General features: G+C 33.1%; 1 protein-coding gene across 1 annotated transcript in view; it reads left to right on the top strand.

The window, feature by feature from the left end:
• The window catches only part of LOC144442935 (uncharacterized), a 40,898-nt gene that overhangs the window by 4,652 nt on the left and 9,450 nt on the right, over positions 1–26,796 (top strand). Inside the window, exons 2-5 of the mRNA XM_078132311.1 lie at positions 2,922–2,951; positions 13,147–13,833; positions 19,655–19,733; positions 24,188–24,329. Coding sequence (XP_077988437.1) covers positions 13,157–13,833; positions 19,655–19,733; positions 24,188–24,329 — 898 coding nt within the window. The 5' untranslated portion in view covers positions 2,922–2,951; positions 13,147–13,156. The remainder of the gene's footprint in view (positions 1–2,921; positions 2,952–13,146; positions 13,834–19,654; positions 19,734–24,187; positions 24,330–26,796) is intronic.

A 26,796-nucleotide genomic window follows, 5' to 3' on the forward strand; every position in this document is an offset into this window, starting at 1 on the left:
ATTTAAAAGAGCAGTCCTAGACGTATATGATTGCTGTCAACTCAAGAGAATACACGTCTTGGCAACATCTGAGTCTTGTTTGACATTTATTATACGTTTCACTATCAGTTTGTAATAAGCTTACATGTATTTGCATAAGTGACATTATTTGCACGTTTTCCTTATATTTCAGTCATGTGATTCTTTTTATTTTATTTCTTGGGGCATAAATGGTTACAGCCCGCAACCATGCCAAATATGTTATTGTAATCGTCACTATTGAAGATGGTACTTGCATGTATTGAAATTACATACATACATACATACATACATACATACATACATACATACTACATACATACATAAATACATACATACATACATACATACACACACACACACACACACATACATACATACATACATACATACATACATACATACATACACACACACACATACATACATACATACATACATACATACATACATACATACATACATACATACATACATACATACATACATACATACGATTTCGGATACAAAATTATATATATGTATATAAACAGACAAATTTAGTCTACACCGTTTGTACACGCTACAACTCTATGACTTGTCAACCAGTTGTGAAATGCTAAATGGTCTCGGGTTATTGACTGCTTAGTACAGCTGATTGAACCCTATCTAAAAAGGAAAAAAAGCGACGAAAGTGTGTGCTTGTTGTTGTAATCATAGGGTTATATGACTTGCTTTTAGTCGTTCAGATTGCTGGATAATTGTCATTATTTAAGGCCAATAAATGGAACGTAAAACTTCATTATTTTCAAATTTCTTTTCATTTTTGCTTCTATGGAGAGAACATAATAACTGCAGCACTACGTCCAATTGCTTCTATGGAGAGAACATAATAACTGCAGCACTACGTTCAATTGCTTCTATGGAGAGAACATAATAACTGCAGCACTACGTTCAATTGCTTCTATGGAGAGAACATAATAACTGCAGCACTACGTTCAATTGCTTCTATGGAGAGAACATAATAACTGCAGCACTACGTTCAATTACTTCTATGGAGAGAACATAATAACTGCAGCACTACGTTCAATTGCTTCTATGGAGAGAACATAATAACTGCAGCACTACGTTCAATTGCTTCTATGGAGAGAATATAATAACTGCAGCACTACGTTCAATTGCTTCTATGGAGAGAACATAATAACTGCAGCACTACGTTCAATTGCTTCTATGGAGAGAACATGATAGCTGCAGTATTACGTTCAATTGCTTCTATGGAGAGAATATAATAACTGCAGCACTACGTTCAATTGTCCATATTCCTAAGAATGTTAGCTATATAAAGAATAGAAATGACACTATGTCATTTAAATGAGATGAAATCACCTTCCGCTCACTTTTTTGATATTTTCTTTACGTTACAACGAGCATCCACTTATTGGAGGTCAATAACTGTTATATTACTCTTTGTTGGCATGTACTACACTAGAATACAGTCACTATCAGTGTCCCGGATGACGAATAGAATCGTCGATATTCTGAGATTACACTAATGATTTCTATGAGGGATGTGACAGGTCCAGCAAATAGACAGGCTATCAAACTTTTTCAATTTTATTTACACATGCATTACAAATGGTCAAGAACTATGTGTAAATCTGTGGAATTGTTAGTTGTACATTTCTGGCAATACTAGTCAACTTATTAAGTTTAAAAAATTCAAATGACACTGATCGGTCTTTGTCCTTTGTTTTCTTTTAAAATTGAGAAAAAACAAGATTTTTCAAATTTCTTATGGTTCAAACGACTGATTTATAGAAAGAAAATGTACCAGAATTACTGTGTTAATAAATGCATTTATAGAAGTCTTATGTAAGGTCCGTAATACTACAAATAGCAGTGGTCCTAAAGTATAATAACCATCACTTCATTTAGTGGAATCACTAGGTATACTACAAATAGAAGTGGTCCTAAAGTATAATAACCATCACTTCATTTACTGGAATCACTAGGTATACTACAAATAGCAGTGGTCCTAAAGTATAATAACCATCACTTCATTTAGTGGAATCACTAGGTATACTACAAATAGCAGTGGTCCTAAAGTATAATAACCATCACTTCATTTAGTGGAATCACTAGGTATACTACTAATAGCAGTGGTCCTAAAGTATAATAACCATCACTTCATTTAGTGAAATCACTAGGTATACTACAAATAGCAGTGGTCCTAAAGTATAATAACCATCACTTCATTTAGTGGAATCACTAGGTATACTACAAATAGCAGTGGTCCTAAAGTACAATAACCATCACTTCATTTAGTGGAATCACTAGGTATACTACAAATAGCAGTGGTCCTAAAGTACAATAACCATCACTTCATTTAGTGGAATCACTAGGTATACTACAAATAGCAGTGGTCCTAAAGTATAATAACCATCACTTCATTTAGTGGAATCACTAGGTATACTACAAATAGCAGTGGTCCTAAAGTACAATAACCATCACTTCATTTAGTGGAATCACTAGGTATACTACAAATAGCAGTGGTCCTAAAGTACAATAACCATCACTTCATTTAGTGGAATCACTAGGTATACTACAAATAGCAGTGGTCCTAAAGTACAATAACCATCACTTCATTTAGTGGAATCACTAGGTATACTACAAATAGCAGTGGTCCTAAAGTACAATAACCATCACTTCATTTAGTGGAATCACTAGGTATACTACTAATAGAAGTGGTCCTAAAGTATAATGACCATCACTTCATTTAGTGGAATCACTAGGTATACAATTTTCTGTAGGACTTCTAAAGAATATCCGATTCTCATGATCCACTAATCATACCATGGTTAATTTCAATACTGATAAGATTCAACCAAATTTTAATCACAAGTTTCCCTTATCTTATCTTACAGGTCATTCAAGCATTTGGTATGGCAGTTAAAGTAAGTAATCAAAATTGTATATGTATGTACTAGTATGAGGGTTATCGTTGACCTCGTGAGTTGTTAAACCTACGCTGGAGTATCTTATCACTGTGGTCAGGGTTCGAACCCTGGGTCTGGATTTAATTCAATTGATCACGTTGTAAATAGGAAAATTCTTAAGTTAGAATCTACCGAACAACGCACTATTAGGTTTTCTTCAGATCACTCCGTGTTCTTCCAGCACAGAACCCACGAAGGACGATCTTCACTGGACTTCTTGAGAAACAAGTCCAAGTTAAATGAAAACTCAATAGAGCTATATTCCAGTATAAATAAAGATCATCATCATCATCATCATCATCATCATCATCATCATCATCATCATCATCATCATCATCATCATCATCATCATGTTTGGATTGATAGCCGATTTAACAATATTATTGTATTAATGAGTTTTGATAATACATCCACGCATGACTTGACGCTACTACTAGGTTTCAGTACACCGGACCAGAAGTCAGTTTATGACCACTGGGGACTCAGGCTCACTTAGTTTTGTTTACAAAAACAAACAAACAAACAAACAAACAAACAAACAAAACCAAGTAAATGAAGAAATAAAGAAATAAAGAAATAATGACAAACATCAGCAAAAGAGTAATCACAAATCAGTGTCAACAATGTTTCACTGTATCAAGAATTAGTATGTTTTCCTGCATGCGAAATAGTCACAATTGCACGTTATTTATTTATTTATTTATTTACTTACTTACTTACTTACTTACTTACTTACTTACTTACTTACTTACTTACTTACTTACTTACTTACTTACTTACTTACTTACTTACTTACTTACTTACTTACTTACTTACTTACTTATTTGTTTATTTATTTATTTATTTATTTGTTTGTTTGTTTGTTTGTTTGTTTGTTTGTTTTCGTAAACAAAACTAACTGAGCCTGAGTCATGTGATATGACTGCAGACTACTTCCATAGACCTGATGACTGGCAATCGTATACGCGTATTTTAGGCCTTCTCTTTGTTTCCATCCAAGGAAAAAAATTCGTATATTTTGCGGAAATAAGATAAAACTCATTAGCTTTGTCACAAAGTAGATATTACTAAATCCTTCAGAGTTGTCTCAACTATAATAAAGCAAAATTTATGCCTTTTTGGGCTTTTACGCGATATAAAATCGTGCCTGGTGCACATGGGACTCATTCACATGTTTGAACGTGTACGTGTAGTACGTGTACTGTACTTGCGCACTTACAGTAACTTGTTTGGTGGTGTGAGGGACGTGCGTCTTGCAAAATCACCACTTCTTTATCGATCACAAGCACTTCCGGGCACTGGGGTGAAAGTTGACGTTCGTCTTACTGTATAGGTTCTTCATACAGAGGGTATGTTTCCTGGATTGGTGGGATAACCAAAGATTATTATTGACAGAACTACGCATTGAGGCTCTGGTTTTGTGACAGAACATACTAGTGTACAAGTAGACCCAGATCTTATGGGCTGTAACGAGACGTCAAGTCTACATCGGCCAGAGCTAGTAGTAGTAGAAATTTGTGTTCGGGAAGGGAGCGATCAATAATATGACGAAAGCCTGTAAGTTTTAACATAATCATTAATCTTACGTAGTATTCAAAGACTTGTCCCCAGTGTGAATCCTGTCGTTACCTTGATCATAGCCTGATCTGATGGTAAGTCACTGTAGACACTCGTTTTGACGCCAGCGTTAATATTGAACTGACAAACTTCCACACAAATTTCTTCCTTGTTTGTGGTGTGGGTCGTGGTTCGAATTTCAAGATCTCTAGAGGAGGTTCGAAGCCATATTAACATTAGCGTCAAAACTACACACAAGTGCATGCAAATTACATGCCTTCAATAACTATTATGAGTTAAACTCAGGGAGGTTGTTACACTCTAGCTCACATGCACGCATAGCTATATGCTGTGAAAAAAATGACTGCAGAGAGCACCGGGTACAACCACAACAAGCCCTCTCACAGATATCCAAAGTATGGCACACTGGCATTTACCCATATCTAATACCATTTGAACGGTGACACTGGGGGACAAATTAAACTTTGCTATATGCATGCATGGAAGTATAACCCACTATACTTCCATGCTATATGTGTAGCATCATCATAGTGAAAGTTTCAACAAAGTATTTCTCTGTAAATGTAGGCGTGAAGTATACAGTTGTGAGGTAAATTGATAAAGTCACATTGTTAGAGTCACTTAAAAAAATAAAATTTATTTCATAATGGCAATTGTCTCTGTTCTGTCTGATGGATTACAGTTCTTTCAACTGTAGCCAAGTATTAGCTTAGTGCAACTCTTCATTGTTTAGTATTCAAACCACTGTCAAGATCTGAGATGTACTGTCAGCATAGAGTAATGTATTGACTAAATACATCAGTATTCAACAAATGAGATTACCGTTTGACAAGACACATGAGATCCTAATCAATCTAAGTATTGGCTCAAAAACAAAATGGCAGAAAAGAAAAAACTAGAACAGATAAACCTGAACATAAAACCGGGATGCTGCTTGACAAAAGTTTCTCCTGCCATAAAATGAAAATTAGGAATCTCTTTCATCTGTCAGAATCTGTCAGAGTCTAGTTACAGCTGCCATCTTGTGTTACAATCACTGATTTAGACTCTCGTGTGTGTGTGTGTGTGTGTGTGTGTGTGTGTGTGTGTGTGTGTGTGTGCGTGCGCGCACATGTGTGTGTGTGTGTGTGTGTGTGTGTGTGTGTGTGTGTGTGTGTGTGTGTGTGTGTGGAAGGGAGGAGGGTTTCAACATTTTCCAGACTGATTGTTATTACAAAGACATTCTGTCAATTTTATAGATGCATGTTTACTAATTCAACAGCCATGGTTTATCAGAATGAGTTTAGAATAGTTACCCCATGAGATTGATAATGGTATGTAATAAGCTATATGGACAACATGTAAAATTGTGTATAGTATGTCATGTAATAAGCTATAAAGTATGGTATGTCATGTAATAAGCTATATATTAAACATGTAAAGTATGGTATGTCATGTAATAAGCTATATATTAAACATGTAAAGTATGGTATGTCATGTAATAAGCTATATATTAAACATGTAAAGTGTGGTATGTCATGTAATAAGCTATATATTAAACATGTAAAGCACGGTATGCCATGTAATAAGCTATATATTAAACATGTAAAGTATGGAATGTCATGTAATAAGCTATATATTAAACATGTAAAGTATGATATGTCATGTAATAAGCTATATATTAAACATGTAAAGTATGGTATGTCATGTAATTAGCTATATATTAAACATGTAAAGTATGATATGTAATGTAATAAGCTATTACCTTATGGCTATATATGTTAGTGTGGTATGTAATGTAAAGTTTAAAGTTTAAAGTAATTTAACAATTGTATACTGTAATGTGTGTTAGTTGTATAGCCAGGGATTTGAGACAGGATAATGAAATACAGTTGAAATATAGGAATCTTGAATCACACTTTTCCATCTCATATAAGAAAATTGAGCATGGTAGGTTTGACAATTTCAGAAATTTAGTTCACAGATTGAACTTTAAAAGTACAGCAAAACTGATCAAAAATCTAATTTCCGTTCGGCAGGAACGCAGTCAGCCTACATGTAATGTGATTTCATAATATAGAATACTTGTATTGAAAATAGTTAAACAAGAATGGTAAATATATTAAAACATCTTAAAATATCAGTTTCTAGATGAAAAAATCCATTACTTTGACGACATTTGCCTAGAGACAGAAGTGATTTTAATCAAGAAGTGATGATTTTTATGCTATTTTAAACCGCGGACAGTGAAAGTAGTGCACCCTTTAGATGAAGTCGTCATATAGTTGCTAGTGATGCAGATAAAATTGCTAGATAAGGAGATAATTAAATAGTAACCAGTAGCTACAAACCCATTACACTGTAAATTTCCATTTCTTTTCACATTCTTTGTGTATACGTCAAGTAATCAAGAATACATTTTGAGCAGTTGGTTTCCTTATTTCATTTGTATTCATTGAATTATTTCTAAAAAATATTATTTCCAGGCTATGGTTCCAGCAATTTTTTCATGAATAAGTAACAGTACAGTATTGTATTAATGTCAATATTAAGGTTTTGACCCCCAAAGTAGGTTGCTCATTGCTCATTATCATTCAAAGATTTCATGATATGTATGAGCTTATCCCAGGTGATATTTTATCATTATGAAAATTTTTTATATTGTGTGTTTCATATTATTTAAAGTTTTCATAGCATGTATTGGTTAATCCCAGGTGATAATGTTCATCGATATTATTATTATTATTATTAATGTCATTATTTACAGTTCTCATTGTAAATATGAGTTTACCACATTCGTAATTCTTCAATATCTGAATATTCATAATCTGTGTGTGAGGTAACCGTTTTAGCGCAATACACAAGTTAACCCAGGTAATGACTGTTTTTAAAGAATACGTGAGTTGAAAACAGTGTGTGTACTTTAAGGCATGGAAACTTGGTATGAACAAAGCAGGTGAAATTTCCATTCCTGTTATTATTGGGACTGTAGTAAAATGGCTCAGGGATCTCTGGTAGGAGAAGTAAGAAATAAGTATTATAAAACCAGAAAAAAATATGTGTAGTTCTGAAATCAAGTCATACCTTGGTTGTTCCCACGACTAGAAATAATATTGTAGATGAGCCATGAAAATTTCACAAGAAAAAAATATTGATAATGGAAAAATTGGTTAAATCTATACAGGAAGTAAAATTGTAAATTCAGTTATATGATATTATTAGGTTACAGTATTTCACTGACCCTCAGCGCAATACAATCATAAAATATTATATTAACAGTTTACATGATCAACTTGTTTACCTTCTTGCAGTCTTGGAACTGTACATTTCATTTTTTCATACATCAAAAAACTCAAATATTGTACATATCAAGTTAGACTATGAAATGTCTGAGGTGCCTATTCTCAGTAATGTAAGGAAAAATCAGTTCATTATTAAATAATTGTCACCACATTCTTACTGGTGTGACAGTCTTGAATCAACCTAATTATGACAAAATTAACAATCTGGTGTCATATTGTGAAACAACTTCACGTGAATGTGGATTTCTAACAAAATAATTTAGCAACTGTTCCAAACATTATTAAGATTTTATTATTATCAACATTTTACAGTATATTCTCAGATTTTACATTCTATTGTATAGGCCCCCCAAAAAATTGTGTCTGGTCAGGAGAATTTGTCAAAAATGGTGCAATGACGCAATTTTTTAAATATGTATATATATTTTTTTATTCTCAACAAACCCAGTCAGTCAGTCTACTATTTATGGCAGTTGCTGTTCTTTTTATTTACTACTTTAGAGCAAGTGCATATGTGGGGCAGATGTCATTTGCTTGTTCATGTTCATGATTGGCTCTGCAGTTGTCTTCACTGAAGTAGGGAGGGTTATTTTTGTGTTTCCCCATGGATCTGCAGACTGCATATGCTGGACAAACATGAAAAAAAAAGACTGGCGTGAGGGTATTTAAGTGATGCGTGCACTGACAAAAAACATTTTTTTTTTTTGCCATATTCTCAAATTTTCCACTCTAACATTAACATTTGATTGAAATAATTGTGTGAGACAACATTGTATATTAAAGTTAATAACAAAAACAAGACAAACTATAAACCTAAACTTTACCATAAAAATACTATTATTAGACTAAGTCCATTATTTAGGGGTTCACTATTTCAAAGTTAATGTATGCATACTTGACATTATCATTATGGATTTTACCTAAGTTTTTCTTTTCATCTATTACATGTGTTTATATAGTTTACTGAAAGCATTAAAATTATGATTTAAGAGTGTAAAGGCTTACAGCAGTGGTGAGATCTGTTCATATATTTTAATTTAGAGTGTAAAGGCTTACAGCAGTGGTGAGATCTGTTCATATATTTTAATTTAGAGTGTAAAGGTTTACAGCAGTGGTGAGATCTGTTCATATATTCTAATTTAGAGTGTAAAGGTTTACAGCAGTGGTGAGATCTGTTCATATATTTTAATTTAGATTGTAAAGGTTTACAGCAGTGGTGAGATCTGTTCATATATTCTAATTTAGAGTGTAAAGGTTTACAGCAGTGGTGAGATCTGTTCATATATTCTAATTTAGAGTGTAAAGGCTTACAGCAGTGGTGAGATCTGTTCATATATTTTAATTTAGAGTGTAAAGGCTTACAGCAGTGGTGAGATCTGTTCATATATTTTAATTTAGAGTGTAAAGGTTTACAGCAGTGGTGAGATCTGTTCATATATTCTAATTTAGAGTGTAAAGGCTTACAGCAGTGGTGAGATCTGTTCATATATTCTAATTTAGAGTGTAAAGGCTTACAGCAGTGGTGAGATCTGTTCATATATTTTAATTTAGAGTGTAAAGGTTTACAGCAGTGGTGAGATCTGTTTATATATTCTAATTTAGAGTGTAAAGGTTTACAGCAGTGGTGAGATCTGTTCATATATTCTAATTTAGAGTGTAAAGGTTTACAGCAGTGGTGAGATCTGTTCATATATTCTAATTTAGAGTGTAAAGGCTTACAGCAGTGGTGAGATCTGTTCATATATTTTAATTTAGAGTGTAAAGGTTTACAGCAGTGGTGAGATCTGTTCATATATTTTAATTTAGAGTGTAAAGGTTTACAGCAGTGGTGAGATCTGTTTATATATTCTAATTTAGATTGTAAAGGTTTACAGCAGTGGTGAGATCTGTTCATATATTTTAATTTAGAGTGTAAAGGTTTACAGCAGTGGTGAGATCTGTTTATATATTCTAATTTAGAGTGTAAAGGTTTACAGCAGTGGTGAGATCTGTTCATATATTCTAATTTAGAGTGTAAAGGTTTACAGCAGTGGTGAGATCTGTTCATATATTCTAATTTAGAGTGTAAAGGTTTACAGCAGTGGTGAGATCTGTTCATATATTTTAATTTAGAGTGTAAAGGTTTACAGCAGTGGTGAGATCTGTTCATATATTTTAATTTAGAGTGTAAAGGTTTACAGCAGTGGTGAGATCTGTTTATATATTCTAATTTAGATTGTAAAGGTTTACAGCAGTGGTGAGATCTGTTCATATATTTTAATTTAGAGTGTAAAGGTTTACAGCAGTGGTGAGATCTGTTCATATATTCTAGAATGTAAAGGTTTACAGCAGTGGTGAGATCTGTTCATATATTCTAATTTAGCAGTGGTGAGATCTGTTCATATATTTTAATTTAGAGTGTAAAGGTTTACAGCAGTGGTGAGATCTGTTCATATATTCTAATTTAGCAGTGGTGAGATCTGTTCATATATTTTAATTTAGAGTGTAAAGGTTTACAGCAGTGGTGAGATCTGTTCATATATTTTAATTTAGAGTGTAAAGGTTTACAGCAGTGGTGAGATCTGTTCATATATTCTAATTTAGAGTGTAAAGGTTTACAGCAGTGGTGAGATCTGTTCATATATTTTAATTTAGAGTGTAAAGGTTTACAGCAGTGGTGAGATCTGTTCATATATTCTAATTTAGAGTGTAAAGGTTTACAGCAGTGGTGAGATCTGTTCATATATTTTAATTTAGAGTGTAAAGGTTTACAGCAGTGGTGAGATCTGTTTATATATTCTAATTTAGAGTGTAAAGGTTTACAGCAGTGGTGAGATCTGTTCATATATTTTAGAATGTAAAGGTTTACAGCAGTGGTGAGATCTGTTCATATATTTTAGAATGTAAAGGTTTACAGCAGTGGTGAGATCTGTTCATATATTTTAGAATGTAAAGGTTTACAGCAGTGGTGAGATCTGTTCATATATTCTAGAATGTAAAGGTTTACAGCAGTGGTGAGATCTGTTCATATATTTTAGAATGTAAAGGTTTACAGCAGTGGTGAGATCTGTTCATATATTTTAGAATGTAAAGGTTTACAGCAGTGGTGAGATCTGTTCATATATTTTAGAATGTAAAGGTTTACAGCAGTGGTGAGATCTGTTCATATATTTTAGAATGTAAAGGTTTACAGCAGTGGTGAGATCTGTTCATATATTCTAGAATGTAAAGGTTTACAGCAGTGGTGAGATCTGTTCATATATTTTAATTTAGAGTGTAAAGGTTTACAGCAGTGGTGAGATCTGTTCATATATTTTAGAGTGTAAAGGTTTACAGCAGTGGTGAGATCTGTTCATATATTCTAATTTAGAGTGTAAAGGTTTACAGCAGTGGTGAGATCTGTTCATATATTCTAATTTAGAGTGTAAAGGTTTACAGCAGTGGTGAGATCTGTTCATATATTTGGTGAAATGGTTAACTGTACAGAGAGTAGTTACTTGTCAAAGGACATACAATTCAAGAACTTAATGGATTCCAGGAAACGAATAGATTTGTGATATAATAGCAACTTCAATGAGGAATTAGAATTATTAATGTAGACTTGTATAGTTAGTAGGCAGCTGTACAGTATCTCATACCATGTACATTCTTTATTTTAATCATGAAATATTGGTTTTCTTTATTTCTTGTATTGAACCATGGAGACCACTGCAGAGAATTTTGATCAATCAATGCTTTTTAAATAGCAGCTCAATGCAAGCCTATAACCACTTTTGAAATGAATGTTATTTTTTGTTCAGTGATGATGGGTCACTCTCAATGCTGAGTTTATTTTTTAAATTACAGTGGATCTGCCAAATTAGCTTTTATTTAATTCTTGTGTATTCATTCCTATTTCACAACTAGAATCAATATCTCCTGCATATAATAAATTGATTTTGGTTTTCAAACATAAAAGATTTTTCTTATGAAAATAATGTATTGTGGTTTTAATGTGAAATGTACAGTTTCATCAATGTGAATATTTGCAACAAAATGCAAGAGTTTTGGTGAGAGGAAATTGTTAAATTTTCTGCATGCTGCAGTATAGAAACTATTAATATGTATTATTTATTCATACTCAAATTGTTCAAATTGAAATATTATAAATGAATTATTAGCATGATAATTTCACCTTCCGTTTAGGGACAGACTAAATATTTTGATTAAAACACCACATTTAAAACATTTGTCTTGGTATATATGAGAGCTGTATGAAAATGAATTTACTCGTAATCATTTTCACTAAGTTGCTGAAGGCAGGGGACTCAGTTACTGAATAATTCCTTCCAGTAATCAGGGATGTAGATAAGGATATGGCTGTCAAAAACAACCTGCTACTGTGAGTGTTTTGCTGGCTACCATTTCTACAAAATCTTTTGTTTCAACCAGTATAAATTTCCATCAGTGGACAGATTCACGGATCTTGTTCATAGGTATTACCACCTATTCTTCATATTTGACTGGCTACTTTTAGAATTAGCTATTTCCTTCAAGTAAATATAAAAAGTGTAACATAGATTATAATGATTTCAAATGGTACTGTTCAGATCATTAGCATAACTTCATGCTATCATGCTGTCCTAGATTCTGTAGCACTGCCAGTATCGATACCAGTACACATAATTACCACATAATGATATTAATCCAATACTATTTCAGTGCCAAGATGTCCTTCATATGTCAAGATGTCCTTAATATGCACCCAGGAACTGATAAAAGAATGATAATACCAATTATGATATTATACACTTACCAATATGTCTTATTTTAAGTTTCAAACAGAGCTTGAACACAAAATAATGACCTCAGTCTTTGGTATTAAATGACCCTTCAAAACACCTTGATACTGGAAATATCTGACTTTGTCCCACTATGTGCTGTGTAAAATTACATATTAAGACTAAAAGCCTATTACCATCAGTAAAAACACCATGAATATTCATGACTCCTAAGTGCTTATTACCATCAGTGAAAACACCATGAATATTCATGACTCCTAAGTGCTTATTACCATCAGTGAAAACGTCATGAATATTCATTGTTCAACCATTGCATAAACATTACAATGAAGCCAACAGCAAAGATTCCCAAATGAGGACAAATTTAATGTAATGTTTCTCTGAAATTGAATTTAAGGGAATGTACCTGGTGATGTAAAATCATAACATGACTCTCCAGAAACAAAAGTGTATGAAAATGCCTTTAATTCATGGAGTGGCATTCACCTTGAAATTGAAAATCTAAATATTCTTATTATGTTGGTTCTAATACAGGTTGAGGACAATGAGAAGCAGGTCAAGTAATAACCTGAAGAGTGCAATGAATGGACCACAGTCTCAAGCACCTCGACCAACACAACCATACCGGAGACCACCACCATCCAGGGAAAATTCCAACGAAGAAAATGTCATTACTGAAGTTCCAGAAGAAAAAGAGCAGTTGATGTTTACAGCCATTACAGTTACTAGTTATATTTTACTTATTACAATTGTAGTTGTTGTTATTGCTCTTCTGGTTCTAACTTTTCCCAATCCAGATGACTGGAGACCTTTTGATATCACAGGAAGAGATGTGATGGAAGACTCCAGTCAGACTACTTCACAGAGAGTCAGTTACGTCGGGGGTTGGAGGAAAGGTGATCGGGAAACTGAACTTCTTTTGAATACCACAATATGTAATATTGATAGAAAATTCAGCCATGAATTGACTGAGAAGGAGTTTGAACAAACTTACAGATATAAGAAACCAGTTATTGTGCACTTCCATGAAGGGGCAGCTGGCTGGACAGATCCATTCCAATGGACAAGGGATGATCTAATGGAAAAATACAGTGTTTGGGATGTTGCCTCAGGAAAGTCAAACAATATAGTACGGAATGGTGGAAGTGGGGATAGGATGAGTTCATTCCAGGATTACATCAATGGGATTATGAATAATAAGGATTCAAGTAGTGAACCAATGTGAGTTTTTCTGTGTCTTGGTTATACTGTCTAGTTTTGTAACACATGTTTACTGTGCATGTAGTGATGGCGCAAGAGACGAATGTACATGGACTGTGGGTTCATAGTTACTAATCAATATTTCTACTCAAAAATGTCTTGGAAGCATATCCCAATTTGTCGCCAATCTGTCATCGGCATCATTAGAGGAAAATGTGGGAGTCATCGGCATCATTAGAGGAAAATGTAGGATTCACTTCCAAGAAATTGTGTGACTCTTGAGAGTAGAAATTTTCATTAGTTGCTATGACAATGCTTTAATTCTTTTGTTCCATCATCACCAGGCACAGAAAACCCCACAAATATGGTTTCGATTTTTTATCTATGAAAAATATTGTGTATGACAGTTTTAGAAGAAAGATCCAGGTACCATTTAATGTAAAGATTCTCATACAACATGTACCATCACTGTGAGAATTGATAACATGTACCATCATTGTGAGAATTGATAACATGTACCATCATTGTGAGAATTGATAACATGTACCGTCACTGTGAGAATTGATAACATGTACCATCACTGTGAGAATTGATAACATGTACCATCAATGTGAGAATTGATAACATGTACCATCAATGTGAGAATTGATAACATGTACCATCAATGTGACAATTGATAACATGTACCATCACTGTGAGAATTGATAACATGTACCATCACTGTGACAATTGATAACATGTACCATCATTGTGAGAATTGATAACATGTACCATCATTGTGAGAATTGATAACATGTACCGTCACTGTGAGAATTGATAACATGTACCATCACTGTGAGAATTGATAACATGTACCATCAATGTGAGAATTGATAACATGTACCATCAATGTGAGAATTGATAACATGTACCATCAATGTGACAATTGATAACATGTACCATCACTGTGAGAATTGATAACATGTACCATCACTGTGAGAATTGATAACATGTACCATCACTGTGAGAATTGATAACATGTACCGTTACTGTGAGAATTGATAACATGTACCATCACTGTGAGAATTGATAATATGTACCATCATTGGGAGAATTGATAACATGTACCATCACTGTGAGAATTGATAACATGTACCATCAATGTGAGAATTGATAACATGTACCATCACTTTGAGAATTGATAACATGTACCATCACTGTGAGAATTGATAACATGTACCATCAATGTGAGAATTGATAATATGTACCATCATTGTGACAATTGATAACATGTACCATCACTGTGAGAATTGATAACATGTACCATCAATGTGAGAATTGATAACATGTACCATCACTGTGAGAATTGATAACATGTACCATCACTGTGAGAATTGATAACATGTACCATCAATGTGAGAATTGATAACATGTACCATCACTGTGAGAATTGATAACATGTACCATCAATGTGAGAATTGATAACATGTACCATCACTGTGAGAATTGATAACATGTACCATCAATGTGAGAATTGATAACATGTACCATCACTGTGAGAATTGATAACATGTACCATCAATGTGAGAATTGATAACATGTACCATCACTGTGAGAATTGATAACATGTACCATCAATGTGAGAATTGATAACATGTACCATCACTGTGAGAATTGATAACATGTACCATCACTGTGAGAATTGATAACATGTACCATCACTGTGAGAATTGATAACATGTACCATCAATGTGAGAATTGATAACATATTTGTACCATCACTGTGAGAATTGATAACATGTACCATCAATGTGAGAATTGATAACATGTACCATCACTGTGAGAATTGATAACATGTACCATCACTGTGAGAATTGATAACATGTACCATCACTGTGAGAATTGATAACATGTACCATCACTGTGAGAATTGATAACATGTACCATCACTGTGAGAATTGATAACATGTACCATCACTGTGAAAATTGATAACATGTACCATCACTGTGAGAATTGATAACATGTACCATCACTGTGAGAATTGATAACATGTACCATCACTGTGAGAATTGATAACATGTACCATCACTGTGAGAATTGATAACATGTACCATCACTGTGAGAATTGATAACATGTATCATCACTGTGAGAATTGATAACATGTACCATCACTGTGAGAATTGATAACATGTACCATCACTGTGAGAATTGATAACATGTACCATCACTGTGAGAATTGATAACATGTACCATCATTGTGAGAATTGATAACATGTACCGTCACTGTGAGAATTGATAACATGTACCATCACTGTGAGAATTGATAACATGTACCATCAATGTGAGAATTGATAACATGTACCATCACTGTGAGAATTGATAACATGTACCATCAATGTGAGAATTGATAACATGTACCGTTACTGTGAGAATTGATAACATGTACCATCACTGTGAGAATTGATAATATGTACCATCATTGTGAGAATTGATAACATGTACCATCACTGTGAGAATTGATAACATGTACCATCAATGTGAGAATTGATAACATGTACCATCACTTTGAGAATTGATAACATGTACCATCACTTTGAGAATTGATAACATGTACCATCACTGAGAATTGATAACATGTACCATCAATGTGAGAATTGATAATATGTACCATCATTGTGACAATTGATAACATGTACCATCACTGTGAGAATTGATAACATGTACCATCACTGTGAGAATTGATAATATGTACCATCATTGTGAGAATTGATAACATGTACCATCACTGTGAGAATTGATAACATGTACCATCACTGTGAGAATTGATAACATGTACCATCACTGTGAGAATTGATAACATGTACCATCAATGTGAGAATTGATAACATGTACCATCACTGTGAGAATTGATAACATGTACCATCAATGTGAGAATTGATAACATGTACCATCACTGTGAGAATTGATAACATGTACCATCAATGTGAGAATTGATAACATGTACCATCACTGTGAGAATTGATAACATGTACCATCACTGTGAGAATTGATAACATGTACCATCACTGTGAGAATTGATAACATGTACCATCACTGTGAGAATTAATTGATAACATGTACCATCACTGTGAGAATTGATAACATGTACCATCACTGTGAGAATTGATAACATGTACCATCACTGTGAGAATTGATAACATGTACCATCACTGTGAGAATTGATAACATGTACCATCAATGTGAGAATTGATAACATGTACCATCACTGTGAGAATTGATAACATGTACCATCACTGTGAGAATTGATAACATGTACCATCACTGTGAGAATTGATAACATGTACCATCACTGTGAGAATTGATAACATGTACCATCAATGTGAGAATTGATAACATGTACCATCACTGTGAGAATTGATAACATGTACCATCACTGTGAGAATTGATAACATGTACCATCAATGTGAGAATTGATAACATGTACCATCACTGTGAGAATTGATAACATGTACCATCACTGTGAGAATTGATAACATGTACCATCATTGTGAGAATTGATAACATGTACCATCACTGTGAGAATTGATAACATGTACCATCACTGTGAGAATTGATAACATGTACCATCACTGTGAGAATTGATAACATGTACCATCACTGTGAGAATTGATAACATGTACCATCACTGTGAGAATTGATAACATGTACCATCAATGTGAGAATTGATAACATGTACCATCACTGTGAGAATTGATAACATGTACCATCACTGTGAGAATTGATAACATGTACCATCATTGTGAGAATTGATAACATGTACCATCAATGTGAGAATTGATAACATGACTACCATCACTGTGAGAATTGATAACATGTACCATCACTGTGAGAATTGATAACATGTACCATCACTGTGAGAATTGATAACATGTACCATCAATGTGAGAATTCATAACAATTGTACCATCACTGTGAGAATTGATAACATGTACCATCACTGTGACAATTGATAACATGTACCATCACTGTGAGAATTGATAACATGTACCATCACTGTGACAATTGATAACATGTACCATCAATGTGAGAATTCATAACATGTACCATCACTGTTAGAATTGATAACATGTACCATCACTGTGAGAATTGATAACATGTACCATCACTGTGAGAATTGATAACATGTACCATCACTGTGAGAATTGATAACATGTACCGTCAATGTGAGAATTGATAACATGTACCGTCACTGTGAGAATTGATAACATGTACCATCACTGTGAGAATTGATAACATGTACCATCATTGTGAGAATTGATAACATGTACCATCACTGTGAGAATTGATAACATGTACCATCACTGTGACAATTGATAACATGTACCATCACTGTGAGAATTGATAACATGTACCATCACTGTGACAATTGATAACATGTACCATCATTGTGAGAATTGATAACATGTACCATCATTGTGAGAATTGATAACATGTACCATCACTGTGAGAATTGATAACATGTACCATCACTGTGAGAATTGATAATATGTACCATCACTGTGAGAATTGATAACATGTACCATCATTGTGAGAATTGATAACATGTACCATCATTGTGAGAATTGATAACATGTACCATCACTGTGAGAATTGATAATATGTACCATCATTGTGAGAATTGATAACATGTACCATCACTGTGAGAATTGATAACATGTACCATCACTGTGAGAATTGATAACATGTACCATCAATGTGAGAATTGATAACATGTACCATCACTGTGAGAATTGATAACATGTACCATCACTGTGAGAATTGATAACATGTACCATCACTGTGAGAATTGATAACATGTACCATCACTGTGAGAATTGATAACATGTACCATCACTGTGAGAATTGATAACATGTACCATCACTGTGAGAATTGATAACATGTACCATCAATGTGAGAATTAATTGATAACATGTACCATCACTGTGAGAATTGATAACATGTACCATCACTGTGAGAATTGATAACATGTACCATCACTGTGAGAATTGATAACATGTACCATCACTGTGAGAATTGATAACATGTACCATCACTGTGACAATTGATAACATGTACCATCAATGTGAGAATTCATAACATGTACCATCAATGTGACAATTGATAACATGTACCATCATTGTGAGAATTGATAACATGTACCATCATTGTGAGAATTGATAACATGTACCATCACTGTGAGAATTGATAATATGTACCATCATTGTGAGAATTGATAACATGTACCATCACTGTGAGAATTGATAACATGTACCATCACTGTGAGAATTGATAACATGTACCATCAATGTGAGAATTGATAACATGTACCATCACTGTGAGAATTGATAACATGTACCATCACTGTGAGAATTGATAACATGTACCATCACTGTGACAATTGATAACATGTACCATCAATGTGAGAATTCATAACATGTACCATCAATGTGACAATTAAATATTATGTATCACAAAAGTCATTATTTCAAATATAAGTAATGAGTACAAAAACAACTTAAATCTTTGACTAGTTTCATACCTCAGTGGACCTTTTCATAAAGTTTGATTTAAAATTAATTGAATGAACCTTAAATATTAATCAAATAATAGAATTTCTCAGTTCACAAATTCTCTCATTGCCATTGCAATTGAAAATTGTCCAGTACATGTTTAATGATTAAGCTTTGCAATTTTTAAACAATCTTTGACGTCTGCCAGGTTGTGTAGTATAGCTGTTACAAGTTGTGTGATTTTCATGTTTGAAATGATGGTTAAGAAAGTACAATTTACGGATGTTATTTAATTTTTAATTTTTTTTTAGGTATGTGTTTGATCGTGAATTTTATAAAGATTCATCTCTTCCATCTACAATCAATGTTCCTTCTTATTTGGAAGTAAAGGTACGTTTTTTATGATTGTCAGAAATTCCAGAAATATGCCAGTTTATTTTGAAATGAAGAAAATTGTAAGAAATCTGTCTTCCACGTTACTCTTAATTTTAGTATATGTAATTCATACCATCTTGGAGTCATCTAAAACTAACGTAATTACAATTACATTCAAGTTTTATGTGGAATGCTGTATCCAAACAGTATCCAACATATGACAAATATTTGGAGAATCCAATTTTATGAAGATTTTAGCAAATATTGCATCCAAATCAAACATTTAACAGTAATTTTGAAAAACAAAGATTATTTCATCCATTCGAATGTGTATATTATAGTTGACTGTAGACAAAAAATAGCCAAATTTGTATTCTAATAATTTTGGCCAGAAAATCCCACAGAATGATAAATCTTTTCTTCCTAATATTAATTACGTCTCCTTCAGTAATCCTGATATCATTCGCTAGTTTTCATATTCATTTAATATTTCCTCAATTTACCTGCAGTATTGTAAAAATGGAACCAGGTAAAGTGTAGGATGATTTGGGATTGTGGTAATCATAGCTAATATGTCGTAAAGTGAGATGAGCCCTTAATTATGTGTGCCATGCTGTTACAGGAGTCATTTTTTATGGTTTAGACATTAATTCAACTTCACAGTATCAGCTTAGTATACTAAAATGTAGTGAACAAGTAGAGAGCAAACACTTTATATTTATTCGTAGACTGTCAGTGGTACATAATCATTGATAGATGGACTTGATGAAATATGATACTTCTTCTTCTAGTTCTAGAACATTAACATTATGTTATACACATTTATCATTTTGTGCACAAAGCCCCAAGTTATTCACAATTGCAGATATATGATATTGCATATGTGATTTGGAGATATGATTTCTTGTGGCTATTAATTTAGAGTTTCCGCTAAATTATGCTGCAAATGTGTATGAAATATTATATTGTAATGTGTGTCATTCACAATTCAAACCTTGTGATATATTGTACATATTTGAAACATATATGTGTGTTTTTCCTGTGGATATATTTACATAGAGTACTCTCAAAAATCATCCTGGAAATGTGTATAAAATTAATAGTGTAAATTTTATCAGATTTCCCAGTTAGTAGTCTTTGTGTATTTAGTATTGAAAAACATTTGAGAGCATTGGAGATACATGTGAAAATTATGAAATTTTACATTCAAATTTTAAATTTATGGATATTGACATATGATATGTGTGACTATATATGCATCTTACTGCTGTCAACCTTACTTAGTTTATATATCTGCTATATTGAGAGTAAGTGTGAGCATGAATGGAAATCTCTCTATTTACTTATTAGTATTCCCCAGACACTTTCTTGCCTCCAGGCACAGTTACAAACTAAACAGCATTTTAAGTTCAATTATTTCAAACATGTAAGGCTGAAATTACAGAAGAAGTCTAGCACAACCTAAATTTAGTGAAAGAAACAAATGCAAATGCTGCACTTGGTGGTTTATAAGGACAGGGAAAAAAAACATTCAAAACATCTTACATTTACTTTATAATATACTGCTGCAGTAAAATTTATATATATGAAAGACAATTGATGAAAACAGTTTACTTTGTTTATTATTAATACAATCAAATTGGATTATCGGCTAACATGAAATTATCATCATACAATTCTCATGTGAAGTTCTATTTATGACTGTGTATCTCAAGGGGACAGATGCATAGGATATTAATTCAGTTTTAAGTATAATATAATGTGCTGATATAATATATTCAGTTTGTTGAGCTGTAGGGGAAATCATCTTATAGTATAGAAAGTTTATAATGTCAATGTGGAATTTTTATTAATCAGTGAATAATTAATATGTGAATGGTGCTAGATTTGAAAACTGCACTAGCTATAGTTACTGGCATATTATGTGTTTGATCAATATATACAGGTGATGCAATACAGTTCAGGGTATACCATATTGTGTGTAATTATATACAGGTGATGCAATACAGTTCATGGTGTACAATATTAAGAGTACCAAGTCATTATATACAGGTGATGCAATACATTTCATGGTGTACGATATTAGGAGTACCAAGTCATTACATATAGGTGATGCAATACAGTTCATGGTGTACGATATTAGGAGTACCAAGTCATGATATGCAGGTGATGCAATACAGTTCATGGTGTACGATATTAGGAGTACCAAGTCATTATATACAGGTGATGCAATACAGTTCATGGTGTACGATATTAGGAGTACCAAGTCATTATATACAGGTGATGCAATACAGTTCATGGTGTACGATATTAGGAGTACCAAGTCATTATATACAGGTGATGCAATACAGTTCATGGTGTACGATATTAGGAGTACCAAGTCATTATATACAGGTGATGCAATTATACAGTTCATGGTGTACGATATTAGGAGTACCAAGTCATTATATACAGGTGATGCAATACAGTTCATGGTGTACGATATTAGGTGTACCAAGTCATTATATACAGGTGATGCAATACAGTTCATGGTGTACGATATTAGGTGTACCAAAAAAGTCATTATATACAAGTGATGCAATACAGTTCATGGTGTACGATATTAGGAGTACCAAATCATTATATCTAACCAAAACAGTTAAATATACAAAAAATGCTCCAGTAGCAGCCAGTGCAACTTTAAAGATATCTGCATATAATAAAAATAGAAATACAAAAAATAGAAATACACAAATTTCTAACATTTCACATGTGGCACCAAAACTGTTTTCAAGAAGTATGAAAGTGTTGATTCCCTTAGAAAATTACAGGGTTAATAGGTATACTCCAATGGAAATCACAGTTATTGTGATTTTATCAAAAGTCTACTCTCAAATGGCAATGAAAAGATTGGGGGAAAAAGAACACATTTCTATGAAAGTGAAATTCTCAGGTGTATAACCACTGTTCTCACTATGGCAACACGTACTACTTAATATATAGCAGCTCCTCCAGACAAAATGTCAAGTATGCTTTTGGTTTGTGAGGATGCAGATGTTTCATTCTTTGACTAGTTTGGATATAATTTACCAGAATAGCAAGCTAATTTAATAGAAAAATGAAAAAATATTGTATATAGACCAAGCAGTAACAGATGGTGAGATTCTAATATGTAAATAAAGTGAAGCTTTCAACATGTCTCTACAGAAGCCATACTTCTAGACATCTTAAGTGGATGTGATGCATGAATGGGTGTAATTTACACATAATGTCATAGATGTGTTTTCAGTAAATTTGACTTCAGACAGCTAGTATGAGTCACTTATAGCACTACTTAGGTTAGAGACTGTAATAATAAAAAGCCAAGATATACTGACTGTGCTTGAAATGGTAATAACAAACAAATGCAATACACTGAGGATAGGATAAATATGAATAATAAATAAATAAATCAGCTATGAACCCAATTGGTATTAAATATTAAAATGTAATCCATGTAATAGATGTAAATGGGTTAAAATCTAGAAATGTGTTTTCTGGTGACGTTAAATATTTCATGATGACCAGGTCACAACTCACAATGTCACATTTACATACTGCAAGAAAATTCACCATTACTAGCCAGTAGTACAATAATTTATGTAACACAACATATACATACTGCAAGAAAATTCACCATTACTAGCCAGTAGTACAATAATTTATGTAACACAACATAACACATACTGCAAGAAAATTCACCATTACTAGCCAGTAGTACAATAATTTATGTAACTCAAAATAATACATATCATGATACACTATAAAAATCAATGTTCTGAAAAAAGGAGAGAGATTTATTAATATATATGAAACATTAATTTAGAATAAGTAAATGCAATGATTATAATCATTTATATGTGTTCCAATAATATGTGTCTGCCGACATTTAGTTAATAAAAGGAAAAGATGTGACTGTAAATTTGCTTAAATTGAGGTTACTTCTGTTTCAACTATTAAATTATTTAGTCATAAGGTGTGGTGGACCTTGGAGATTACTTTGGGCTGCTTTACATAAAAAAGTACATGTCAGTCTCTTTGATTGCTGCAACTTTTATTTTTTATAAATTTTCCCAGTGGGTTTTTTCCTATCTCCTTTTAAAAGGAGACAATGCAGGTAACTAAGTATTCTTTAGTTGATTATCACATTTGATCATGGTGTTTTCATTTATACTAGAAATTCAATATTGGATGAATAAGGTACCAGTTGTTTACATATCTCTTGTTTATATTTCACTTTCACTCACTAGACAAACATACATTTCTTTGTTATATTAATAATATTTGTAAGATCACTTCATCATTTACTGAAAATTGCGGAAACCATCTTGTTTTTATTATAAATGATTATTATTTGTATTTTATATTCAAAACAAACAAAAATGACAAAGATAGAATTGTGATCACACAGTAATTTGTCGGTTGCACTAAATTTTGTCTTCCATTTCCAGGATGAACGTGATGATAGCATATTTTTCCTTGGGGCATCAAAGTCTGGAGTCAGTTTCCATAAACATGCTGATGCCTGGAATGGGGTTGTGTATGGAAGAAAACGATGGTTTTTGTACGCTCCTCAGAACACCCCTCCTGGAGGTAGGTAATTTATAGTCATGATACTGGTTGAAATTATGAATGATTCCTGTACTTATACACAAAGTTCTTATCTTAAATATGATATCTTTTTAAAAATCATGTTGCTTTATCCCAATACTGAGTTCTAATCCTGTAGGTTTTACTAGAGATATATAATCCTGCTTACAGATGGTATTGGAACACAATGCTGTCATTCTTGTCCGCTCTATGCTCTGTCCTGCATAAAATATTCACAAATAGTATATACCTACACAAGTATAATTTATGAAAAAAAACACAGAGAATTATTAAACTGTGGTTTTGAATATTTGGACTCATCTTTAGAGTACTGCTGACCAGATACAGAAACAAGGAATTGAAATTACCAGAGTGTAAAAAATCACATATTATTTTTGAATGCAATTACTTGACTTGTGCTGGTATATGATTGGTTCAGAACATAGGTTCAATGAACACTGAATTATGAAGTAGTGAAACATGGGTTCAGTAAATACTGAGTTATAGTCGTGATAGTCAGTATCATCAGATTTGTCCCTGATGACATTTTTGTGAAATATCAAAACTGTCATTCCTTACAATGAGCAGATACACTTGTCAAATCTCTCACTTAACCTGAAAGTCTTGGAGTGAAAGGCCTTTAGTCTGATCTCAATCTCATCATAATAATAACCCTTTATTAGAACCTGGTATAAATACAAACTATGGAAAATTTGAAGATAGTCTAGCTGTGACACAAAATATTGTAGTTATCAAACTATATTTGCTTATATAGGTAAATAGTGGGTAAATTCAGAGAGAAATTGAGCAGAGACATATTATTCAAATTTCATTCAGGAAACTCAACTGTAAGTCGATGCGAGTGCCATCTGATTTAGACAGATAGACAGATCGATCACACCAAACATGTAGTAATGGTGAATTGGTAGAATGTCATCTGCATGTGTGATGTGATATACAAAAAATGTACCATGGTTGGAATATTACTCGTGTTACTAGCGGTAACAGGATTTATTTGCCCAAGATGTTCAAATATTGAAATATTATAATTTTAAATTGATAGGTATTAATATATAGAAACTGTTATGCGCTGTTTTTTGTCATAATTACAACTTATTAATTGCTGCAATTTTTGAACATTGGGCACAAATGATGAAATATCACTTTTATGAATTGTGTTGTTAGAAACATATATGATAGCTAATTTTGAGAATTGTTATACTAGTATTCTGTGATTAGGACAGATGCCACCTGCAAGGGCATATAAAATGTTTTTTATTTTGTCTGTAATATTTGCGTGACCCCCTATTGTCATAATAGAAGAGTCCTAACTTTCAATAGAAATTGATGTTGGAATCCATCATCCAAGACCACAGTGGGGGTGTACAGAATACTTTGAGCTGTTTTGTTGATTGACAGTTTTATGATCAATGACAAAATATAGATTATGTTTACTACAATGAACAATGAATATAATACACTCCTAAAGAGCCTTACCCAATAATACACTCTCAAAGAGCCTTACCCAATAATATACTCTCAAAGAGCCTTATACCCAATAATACACTCCTAAAGAGCCTTACCCCAATAATATACTCTCAAAGAGCCTTACCCAATAATACACTCTCAAAGAGCCTTATACCCAATAATACACTCCTAAAGAGCCTTACCCAATAATACACTCTCAAAAAGTTTATACCCAATAATACACTCTCCAAGCGCCTTACCCAATAATACACTCTCAAAGAGCCTTACCCAATAATACACTCTCAAAGAGCCTTACTCAATAATACACTCTCAAAGAGTTTATACCCAATAATACACTCTCCAAGAGCCTTACCCAATAATACACTCCCAAAGAGTTTATACCCAATAATACACTCTCAAAGAGCCTTACTCAATAATACACTCTCAAAGAGTTTATACCCAATAATACACTCTCAAAGAGCCTTACCCAATAATACACTCCAAAAGAGCCTTACCCAATAATACACTCTCCAAGAGCCTTACTCAATAATACACTCTCAAAGAGTTTATACCCACCAATACACTCTCCAAGAGCCTTACCCAATAATACACTCCCAAAGAGCCTTACCCAATAATACACTCTCCAAGAGCCTTACCCAATAATACACTCTCAATGAGCCTTACCCAATAATACACTCTCCAAGAGCCTTACCCAATAATACACTCTCAAAGAGTTTATACCCACCAATACACTCTCCAAGAGCCTTACCCAATAATACACTCCAAAAGAGCCTTACCCAATAATACACTCCCAAAGAGCCTTACCCAATAATACACTCCAAAAGAGCCTTACTCAATAATACACTCTCAAAGAGTTTATACCCAATAATACACTCCAAAAGAGCCTTACCCAATAATACACTCCAAAAGAGCCTTACCCAATAATACACTCCAAAAGAGCCTTACCCAATAATACACTCCAAAAGAGCCTTACCCAATAATA

Source organism: Glandiceps talaboti, chromosome 1, assembly GCF_964340395.1.
Source record: "Glandiceps talaboti chromosome 1, keGlaTala1.1, whole genome shotgun sequence".
NCBI classification, from domain to species: domain Eukaryota; kingdom Metazoa; phylum Hemichordata; class Enteropneusta; family Spengelidae; genus Glandiceps; species Glandiceps talaboti.